This window comes from Moesziomyces antarcticus (assembly GCF_000747765.1).
Source record: "Moesziomyces antarcticus DNA, scaffold: scaffold_v10087, strain JCM 10317, whole genome shotgun sequence".
In the NCBI taxonomy this organism is placed as follows: domain Eukaryota; kingdom Fungi; phylum Basidiomycota; class Ustilaginomycetes; order Ustilaginales; family Ustilaginaceae; genus Moesziomyces; species Moesziomyces antarcticus.
In genome coordinates this window covers 1-9,897 of record NW_014638923.1, presented here as the reverse complement: position 1 = coordinate 9,897, position 9,897 = coordinate 1, and the positions used below count along the sequence as shown (strand labels likewise).

General features: G+C 60.6%; 2 protein-coding genes across 2 annotated transcripts; one reads left to right on the top strand and one right to left on the bottom strand.

Annotated features, from left to right (window-relative positions):
• Positions 1–845: 845 nt before the first annotated feature.
• PAN0_087d6660 (glycoside hydrolase family 79 protein) lies at positions 846–3,098 on the top strand (the record flags this gene model as incomplete). The annotated part of the gene is made up of 1 exon (XM_014797906.1): positions 846–3,098. One exon carries the CDS (start codon positions 846–848, stop codon positions 3,096–3,098), a length of 2,253 nt encoding a protein of 750 aa, XP_014653392.1.
• Positions 3,099–4,209: 1,111 nt separating this feature from the next.
• Positions 4,210–7,464, bottom strand: PAN0_087c6659 (Na/K ATPase alpha 1 subunit; the record flags this gene model as incomplete). The annotated part of the gene is made up of 1 exon (XM_014797905.1): positions 4,210–7,464. One exon carries the CDS (start codon positions 7,462–7,464, stop codon positions 4,210–4,212), a length of 3,255 nt encoding a protein of 1,084 aa, XP_014653391.1.
• Positions 7,465–9,897: the final 2,433 nt, after the last annotated feature.

Here is a 9,897-nt window from a genome sequence, read left to right as displayed (position 1 = left end):
GGGGGGGGGTTTGACACTCACGCTCATGCTCTGACACAGCCCCTGCGAGAGTTTTTTTTCTCGAGTTTTTCCTGTCGAAATCCAGCGGAGGAGCGGCGGCCTCGACTGTCCATCTGCGCGTCGTCTGCGCACGCTCAAGCTTCGCATGCAAGTCGAAGCTCTGCGCTCGGCCAGCCAAATGCACTGTTTCTTGAGCGTCATGCACCTCGTCCGCCTCGCCGTTCCCGTGCGGTGCCTTACCAAAAACTAAAAAAAGGGTCGGCCATTTGGGGGTGGCCATCGTGCCCGTCCGCTGTCATCGACGGATCGGCCTGAGCCCTGGAGCCCTGGAGCCCTGGAGCCTTGAGGCCCTGCAGCTCCCCGGACTTTGCACGACCGAGCGCACTTTCCTTCCGTTGGACCGCCCGCGCGTCCGTTGGCTGTTGGCCGCCTGGAGAGTATGCTGCTCGGCTTTGCAATCTCAGCCGGCCGCTCGGCCATCCTCGTTCTCGTTCTCGTTCTCGTTCTCGTCCACCACCCTTCGCCCCTAATCACTCGCTCGTCCTTGCCACAACACATCCTCGGCCCTTCTGATTCCCTTTCCACCATCTCCGGCCACTCGCTCTCCTGCTCCCTGATATACCGTTGGCGACGTCGCAAACACGCATCCGCACCCTTTCCCCCTTTCCTCCTCCTCCTTTGGATCCCGGATCGCTCCCTCCTAGCTTCGTCCTTGGCATCCCACACGACGCTCGCTTCTATCAACCAGCTTCCAACACCTCGATCCTCCATCCATCCTCCTCGACGGATACCTCTTCGGACCATCAAACCCGGCGCTGCTCTCGGCAGGCTGATATCCAGCCAATATGCGCTCATCCACATCGGCGCTAGTCGCCACCCTCGCCTCCTCACTCTGGCTCGCACGCTCCGCCCTCGCCGACGTCAACCTCTCCCCGGCTCTCAACGCTTCCAACGCAGGCACCCTCTCCGTCACAATCAGCCCCTCCTACGTCGGCTTCGGTATCGAACCCTCTGACCTCATCGTCTACACCGGTTCCACCTCCCCCAACCAGCTCACCTACAACCTCCTCTCCAATCTCGCAAACTACACCGGCGCACCCCCCCACATCCGCCTCGGCGGCAATGCAGGCGACACCATGCTCTACGACGACTCGGTCACAGGCACCGCCCTCCAGCAAAACGCAAACCCAACCGGCTCCGGCAACGCGAGGCCCTCGGACTACTACACCTTTGGCCCCGACTTTTTAAAAGCACTCAACAACTTCCCGGACGGAACGCCCATCACCTACGGTCTCAACCTCGCCTACACCGGCGCAGACGCCCTCAACCGCGTCGTCGCACAGGCTCAGGCCGCTTTCGAGTACGTCGGCACCAACCCAAACGGCGCAAAGATCGTCGGCCTCGAAATCGGCAACGAGCCAGACCTCTACATCGACCTCGGCTACCGCCCCCAAAACTGGTCCGTATACGACTTTGGTAACGAGTGGTCCAGCCGCGCAGAAGCCGTCTACAAGCAGGTGCTCAAGCCAAGGGGCATCAACTCCAACTACTTTGAGGTAGCCACCACCGCAACCACCGCCACCAAAAACGGTCAGCCCTTCCGCATCTCCAACCTCGTCAACACTGGCGTCGCCGCCGACAACGGCATCTACGTCGCAGGCTGGAACCAGCACGACTACTACTACTACGTCAACGTCTCCAACTACCAGCTCACCCTCCCCATCCTCCTCGACCTCTCCACCACCGTCAGCCAGTTCCGCGAGTGGACCGGTCAGGTCCAGCAGGCCCTCGTCACCGGCAAGCCCTACTACCTCCGCGAGATGGGCAGTGTCGGCCCCAACGGTCTCCAGGGCATCAGCGAGACCTTTGCAAACGCTCTCTGGACCTTCAACTTCTTTTTCTTCGCTGCCAGCATCCAGATCAGCGCCGTACAGATGCACATGACCCAGTACTCGATCGCGGCCCCGTGGCAGACCAACTACATGAACGGTCAGGGCCCTCACGTACGTCCCACCTACTACGCCTGGGCCGCCTGGTCCCAGATCATCGGCGCCACCTGCAACACCAGGATCGCACAGGTCTCGCTCAGCAACCAGCCCGGCGCCTACACCAACCGCCTCAACGCCTTTGCCGTCTACCGAGGCAACGCGCTCGGCTCCGTCGTCATGATCAACACCCAGCCCTACTACTCGTACAGCGGCAACCCCTCCTACCAGAACTTTGTCCTCAGCCTCCCCGGCCTCGCCGGCCGAACCGTCTGGCTCTCGGTGCTCTCGGCCGACGGCGTCGAGTCCACCTCCAACGTCGTTTGGAACGGCATCAGCTACGAGCAGTCCGGCAACGGTCAGCCCCGCACCGTCAACGGAACCCAGTGGACCATGACCGTCGGCTCCGACGGTACGCTCACCGTCCCCGTCCGTGACAGCCAGGTCGTCGTCGCCAGCACCTTCCGCCTCGGCCGCGAGTCGGTCAACACCGCCAACTGTGAGAACCTCGCCAGCGCCGCCCCCGGCACCACCGGCACCGCCACCGGCTCGGGCAACGCAGCTCCCACCTTCAAGTCCACCAGCGGCTTCAAGTCGGACAAGCCGCTCAGCATGACCGCCATCATCGCCATCGCTGCCGGCGGCGGCGTCTTCCTCATCGTACTCCTCGGCCTCTTCATCTGGTGTTGCGTCCGCTCCTGCAAGAAGTCCAACGCTCGCAAGGCTCGTGCATCGGCCATGCTCAAGGCTCCCCCGCGTCACGACGACCATCCGCTCCTCGAGAGGGACTTTGCCGACGAGAGCCACGCATCCTACCCGGCTTACCAGAACTCGCCCGGCCTCCGCGGCTGGGAGAGCCCCATGACCTCGGTCAGTCACGGACAGCAGGTGCATCCCTCCCAGTCCTACCACAACATGCAGCCCGAGTACGACTATGCGCCTGCGGGCTACCATCACTCGCCCCAGCAGCCCCACGCCATGCACTCGCCCACACCGCAACAGACACAGCAGTACTACCAGCAGCACCCAGCCTACCTGCAGAGCCCGTACCAAAACTACGCTCACCAATTTGGTCACGGACAGCACGGCAACGGCCACGGCCGCGCCTACTGAACGCGCTTGCACGCCCTACCACCCATAGAGCCCTTGGACACATCCATGTCTCCTGTCCATCCTGCCCATTAGATCGTTCTTTCGCCCCCTTTCCACGGACAATTTCTCGCTCTCCTTCCCCGGAATTGCCACTGGCAAACCTTGGCTTGTCTCTCTTGGATCATCGCATCTCGAATACCCCCTTTGGCACTCCCAAGACGGAGTCTCAAGCACACGCTCCTTTCGTCAGCACGTCGAACCACCTCCTTCAATTCCTGCCCACTCTTGTCGGTCTTGCTGGTCCCGCTTTCACGCACGCGCTCTGTCATTGTCATTGTATCGCACTTTGTCTGTTTGCCCACGTCATTTTTTTCTTCTTTCGTCTCCGTCATCGTCTTCTTGTAGAATACACTCTGCCTCCTTCGTCCGCTCGCTCTTGCGTCTTCAAGTCGTTCGTTCAGAGCGCCCACCTTCATCGTCAATGCCACTGCATTCCTGCCATCTTTGTAGCCTTGGACTGTCCTTTCTGAGTTCCATCGCTTCCGCTCCTCCTTGCACGAGTCGACATTCAAGGCCGCCGGACGCATGCGGCAGATTGGGTTTGCGGTTCTTCCTCGGAAACAGACGTTGGAGTGCCAATTCTGGCAAGGAAGAGCAAATCATGCGCGGAGATGACGCACCGTCAGATGACACGGTGCACCGACGTTGCCCCTGAGTGACGAGTCCGCGCGCTCCCTGACCCTGGTTGGCTGGCTCGCAGCAGGCATACGCTGGGCGAGCTGGACCGGCGAGGATTCACTTTGGCATCTCTCCGCCATTCCCGCACGAATGAGGTCTGTTCAGGAGTCAGCCACAGACGCAAGCTCGCGCATTCTTGCCATTCGTTCCAGTCGGAGCGAGGCGAGCTGGGCCGAGGCAAGAGAGAGAAAATGAGGCGCTCAGATGCCAAGGGTGAAGGCGCAGCGCAAGGCAATGGCATCCAGCCTGTGTTCACAGGCAAACACGGTCAATGCACAGACGTCGGCGAATGGATGGTGTAACAAGTCCCAGGTATATTTGCGCTCCAGTGAAACAGGGACGCAGGTCATTCGACGTCTAATCTAAATGCAAAGTCGTGAAAGGTGTTGAGGGATTACCAAGCGATCTTGGCAATGACGCTGTTGGGGAAGGTCCTGACGAGGAGCTTGCGCAGTTCGTCCATGCCCAGCAGGCCGATGGCGAGCGGGATGGGGATGAACCAGTGCTCGATGGGGATGGAAGCGGTGCCAAAGAGGTTTTGGATGCCCTTGACCTCGGTGACAAAGATGGCGATGACCAGCGCGCCGAGTGCGCCCACGAGGAGCCACGGGTTGCGACGCTCCTTGCGGATCGGGTCGGCCTGGAAGATGGACAGACGCTTGTTGCGCACCGAGAGCAGGTTACCCCACTGCAGAATGACGAGCGTGACAAAGTAGACACACTGGCCGGTGTTGAGGAAGCGGTTGAGCTCGTCGAGCGTGTAGCCGTGGAAGCCATCTCCGAACTTCTCGAAGGCAAAGAAAAGGTCGCGGATCGGGATCTTGGCGTACCTCCACATGTAGAGGAAGAACATCGAGTGCGCAGTGACGGTCTCCATCATGCCGATGAAGAGGTAGCTCTGTCCATAGATCGCCTTGTTGATCAGGTGGTCCGTCTTGGTGTTCCTGGGCTCGAGCGAGAGCAGGTCGAACTCCTCCTTTTCAAAGATGAGCGTGAGGCAGCAGACCAGGTCGGTGAAGCAGCAGATGATGATCATGAGGAACGAGCTGAGCGGCAGCGGCACGCCGAAGAAGACGTTGAGCACGACGGGCCAGTCCTCGGACCACGAGCCGGCGGGCAGCAGGTACGAGATGACCTTTTGCAGGTTCTGGAACACGAGTCGTCCGAGACGGATGCCCTGGACGATGGAGCCAAAGTCGCCCATGAGGACGAGATCGGCGGCCTCCATGGCGACGTCCGAGCCCGAAACCATGGCGATACCGACATCGGCGGCCTTGAGCGCAGGAGCGTCGTTGACACCGTCGCCCGTCACGGCGACGACGCATCCACGGTCGCGCAGCTCGTTGACGATTCGCAGCTTCTGCTCGGGCGTGGTGCGTGCAAAGACGATCTCCTCGTATCGGCAGACGACGTCCCACTGCTGCTGGGTGATCTCGGGGATCTCCTTGCCCTCGACGAGCAGGCCGGCGTCGATGATGTCCTTGGGTCCATTGAGCCTCTTGAGCTCCTTCTCGCTGAGCTCGGGACCATCGGTGGCGAAGCGGTTCTTGAAGTCAAAGTCGGCGATGCGGTCGGGCTCTCCGTTGTGGGTAAAGATGCCGACCATCTTGCCGATGGCGGCAGCCGTGAGCGAAAAGTCACCAGTGACCATGAAGAAGCGCGATCCGGACCTACGGCACTCGGAGACGGTGTGAGGGATGTCGGCGCGGGGAGGGTCCATGATACCGAGCAGACCGATGACGACGAGGTCAGATTCGCTGGCCGTCGCGACTTCCTCCTCGTACTCGCTGGTGCCGGGCTTGGCGTAGGCGTGGAACTGGCGCATGGCGAGCAGGATGACACGCTCGCCTCGACGCGACCACGTTTCCTGCCTGCTCACGAGCTGGGATCGTGCAGCGTCGTCGAAGACCTTGGTCTCGCCATCGATGGCTGAGTAGTAGTGCGAGATGCGGGGCATGAGAACGTCGGGAGCGCCCTTGACGTACATGTCGTCGGCCGAGGTCGCGGCGGCATTGTCGGCGTTGGAGCGCATGACGGTGAGCATGAACTTGTTCTTCGAGTTGAAGGGGATGTCGTAAACGCGGCGGTAGGCAGCCTTGATGTCGTCCGAGCCGGGGAGCGAAGCGGACAGACGAAGCACGGCACCGTCGGTGGCGTTGCCCTGGATGGTGCGCTCGGCGATGGGGAGGTTGTCGGTGGCCGGGTCAAAGAAGGCGTCGTTGCAAAGTGCCATGCCGTGCTTGAGGTGGTCGAAAGCAACCGTCTGCTCTACGCTGGCGATGTCGTCACGGGTCGTCTCCTGGTCAACGAAGCCGATGGAGGCGACGGACATCTTGTTCTCGGTGAGCGTGCCGGTCTTGTCAGAGCAGATGACGTTGACGCATCCAAGGGTCTCGACGGTGGCAAGCGACTTTGGGAGCACCTTGACGTCGCGCATGCGGCGGGCGATGAGCGAGAGCGTGAGCGCGACGGCGATGGGCATGCCCTCGGGGATGAAGGCGACGACGAGGCTCATGAGGTTGGTGAGGATGCCGACGACGCTGAGGAAAGCGGGGTGGTCACGTCGGAGCCAAGCGAGCCAGGTGATGAGCATGATGAGTACGAGCGTGACGGTGAGGCCGATGATGATGAAGACGAAGCGCGAGATCTCCTTCTGGAGCTGGGTGGGCTTGTCCTTGTCGTCGTTGGTGAGCTTGTTGATGCGGCCCATGACGGTGCGCTGACCGGTGAGCACGACGATGCCGACGGCGTTGCCGTTGCAGACGTGGGTGCCGAGGAGCGCGATGTTCTTGGACTCGAGGAAGTTGGAGTCGGTCGACTCGACGGTGCCCGAGATCTCCTCGGATTCGCCGGTGAGGACGGAGCGGTCGAACTTGAGATCGGCGGAGGCCTTGATGATGCGCATGTCGGCCGGCACCTTGTTACCGGTGGAGAGGACGACGACGTCGCCGACGACGAGTTCGGAAGCGGGAAGCGAGCGGTGCTCGCCATCGCGGATCACGACTGCGTTTTCGGGGAGGAGGTTGAGGATGGAGTTCATGACCTTCTGGGTGGAGTAGTCCTGGAAGGCGTTGAAGAGGGCCTGGAAGAAGATGACGATGAGCACGACGATGGCGAGGGCGAGGTTGTAAGGCTGAGGAGGGTTGCCGAGCGGCTTCCAGGAGATGAAGAAGATGATGACACCGATCCACAGGATGGAGCAGAAGCCTCCAAAGGTGTAGTTGAGGAGCTTGAGCCAGTACTTGTTCTTCTTCTGAACGAGCACGTTCTTGCCGTTGCGCTCGAGGCGACGAGTAGCGGCCTGGCCGTCAAGACCGGCGCTGGTGGACACGTTGAACTTCTGCGCAAGGGCTTCTGGCTCGACGGTGTGGAAATCGAGAGAGCCGAAGAACTCGGTGTCGGAGAGGTTGGCTTTGCCGCCCTTTGCCGAGTCGATACCCTGGGATTCGTACACCTGGATACTCAAGGTGCGGAAACCGATGGGGATGTGGGAGCGCGTGGTCTGGGTAGTCTGTGTGCGAGGCACCTTGATGCTGACGCGAGGCGCAGCGGGGCCGGCGATGGCGACCTGGTTGGTGGACTCATTGGTGGGGGAGTGGTTCTTCTCGATGTCATAGTCCGAGACGGACTTGGTGTCGGCGGACGACATGATGGGGGCTTGGAGAGACTGTTGATCTCGAGGCAGCCGACAAGAAAGGAGGGCCAAGGCCGGGTGGGGGCGTGAAGGGACGTAAACGGATGAAAGGGTAGCGGAACGGAAAGACGGAAGGAAGGACACGGCGTTGAGCTCTTTATAGTGTTTGCCTCTCACCGAGAAGGAAGGAGCGAGCCAATTTTGGAAGGGCGCCAAGCTGAGCTGGTGGCGAAAGGATAGCAGGAGACAGGGGGTGGTTCGTGGGTGCAAAAGTGACGAGGCAGGGCGAGATGCACAAGTTGCCAAAAGAAGACGGTGGGATGCAGGGCGTGGCCGAGGGCTGAGGGGATTTTGCTAGCGGATGGCCACGTTTGATGAGCGGTGGGCTGAACCAGCTCGACGGAAGGATCTCAGGAAGATAGCTACAGCCGCGGCGTTGATTTGCGATATGGATCAGGAACGGCGACACAGTCTGCCTCTGAAGCCGGCTCAGGCGGAGAGCTCAAAATGAACAGCTTTGCTCATTCACGGGCTCAGGCTGCGGAAACATGCTTGGGCCAGAGATACGCCCAGGAGCTCTAGCCCAACGGGAAGTTGATGCAATGAAAGCGTTGATTTGGCTGCGGAGGGGCAAGGGTGATGACGCTGAAGGGGGGTCCGGCGGCAGCGGCGGAGTGAAACGTCGATCCTGCGGCGACTGGAGACGAAGGGGCGAGGGGGAATGGTAAGGGCAGGGTCCAGGGTTGATTGTGTGAGAGAGAGGCGATTGGGTGGGCGCGGTGAGGGGGAGGAAGGGCAAGAGCAAGGGCTGAGGGTGTGGACAATGAAGGGTAGAAGGTGGGGGCTTGAGGGGCGTGGGTGTAGGAGCGAGGACGAATGGCGATGCGCGAAATTGGAGGCCGAGGGCGGAGAGGAGTGGACCGACGTGGCGAATGCAGAGCTTGACAGCTGACAAGAAGCCGGAACGAGGCGATACTAAAACCAAGGTGGAAGCGAACCAATGGACAGAGTGGCAGTGAGGATGTGCGAGTTGCGCATGAGGGGCGAGCGAGGGATTAGGGTTGCTGCTGTGCGCAGCCTGACGATGCGGCTGGATATGGCGACTCGGCGAGGAGGTGCGAGGGCTTTTGCGTAGTAGCCGACCTGAGCGAGCCCTGAACCCACCGACAGCGGATTGAGCCCTGAACCCACCCATTGCGCCCAAAAGGGTTCAGGGTTGGGTCGCGTCTCAATCTGGCTCGATGTATCCCGATGGAGAATCAGTCCTGATGCCGATGCCACAAGCAATTGTTTTTCTTTTCAATCTTACATCTGTATCTCGCTTTTTTCTCGTGCGGTCTCAGTGGAAATTGTTTTGGGCGAGCCTGGATGCTGCGCCCTTTACAATGCAGCGAATCGAGCAGAATCGTTCTGACCGGCGACTTGCGGCTCTCGAATGCGTGATGCAATCGAACGGAGAAGGTGGGGCAGTGTGGCGGTGTGACGAGCATCCCAGGTTGGATCGGAAGCGCGGAATTCGACGCCCGCCAATCAAGGTTGCTCGGCGCTGGCAAGCTGCACACTGGAAGGCGGCATTGTTTGCATCACAATGGTGGATGGCATTCATGCACAAGGGCGGTGCAGCTGCTGGACTCGGACCGAACGAGAATGCCGTACAGTATCGGAGCTGGGATTTCCGAACCCCCAGGCAAAGAGGAGAGACGATGGGCAAGTCGGAGAATCGTCACAGCTGTTTCGGCTAGACACAGAGAGAGAGAGAGAAAGAGGGGGGGCGCTTCGCTCCGAGAACTTGGTGATGTCGGCGCACGTGTGAAATGGGATCGCAGCAAAAGCGCCGGCTCGAACCGCCGCTTCGGACGCACGCGAGCGATTCGACGTGTGCCTCGCTTGGGCCGCTTTACTCACCCTCCGAGGACGCATGGATCGGGCGAAATCTGGTCTTGCTTGGTCACACTCCCCTCGCGTGTCGGTGCAAAGTCAGCTGCCTGAAGGGTTCGTTCGCACATGCTCAGCCGCTCGCCCCGAAAGGCCCAATCGAATGCGTGCAATTTCAAATTTATTCACGCTGATTTTTGGGCAGCAGGTCTAATTCGGGAGCAGCGGGCGGTTGTCACACCGGTCTCATGCGCCTGCAAGTGTTTGGCGCATGAGCACAGTTGGCGCGTGGCATTTTGGCGGGGGATTGACAGCGAGACCACGCGCGGCCAGCAAGGAAGAGAGAGCGAGGAAGAGCTGAGATTCATTTTGACCGAGCCAGCCGCCTTTGGTCCCGTGTCGGGTGTACGACAGAAGGGCAGGGGCAGCAGGGGGCGCGCGGAGAGGGGCTGTCTTGGAATGCTGCACCGCCTCACGCCCCGCGTCAACCTTGACTACGAATGAATTGGTTTGGTTGCAGGGCACAAGAGTGTGACAACCGCGCTAACTTGGTTGCAGACACGTGTGTGTGTG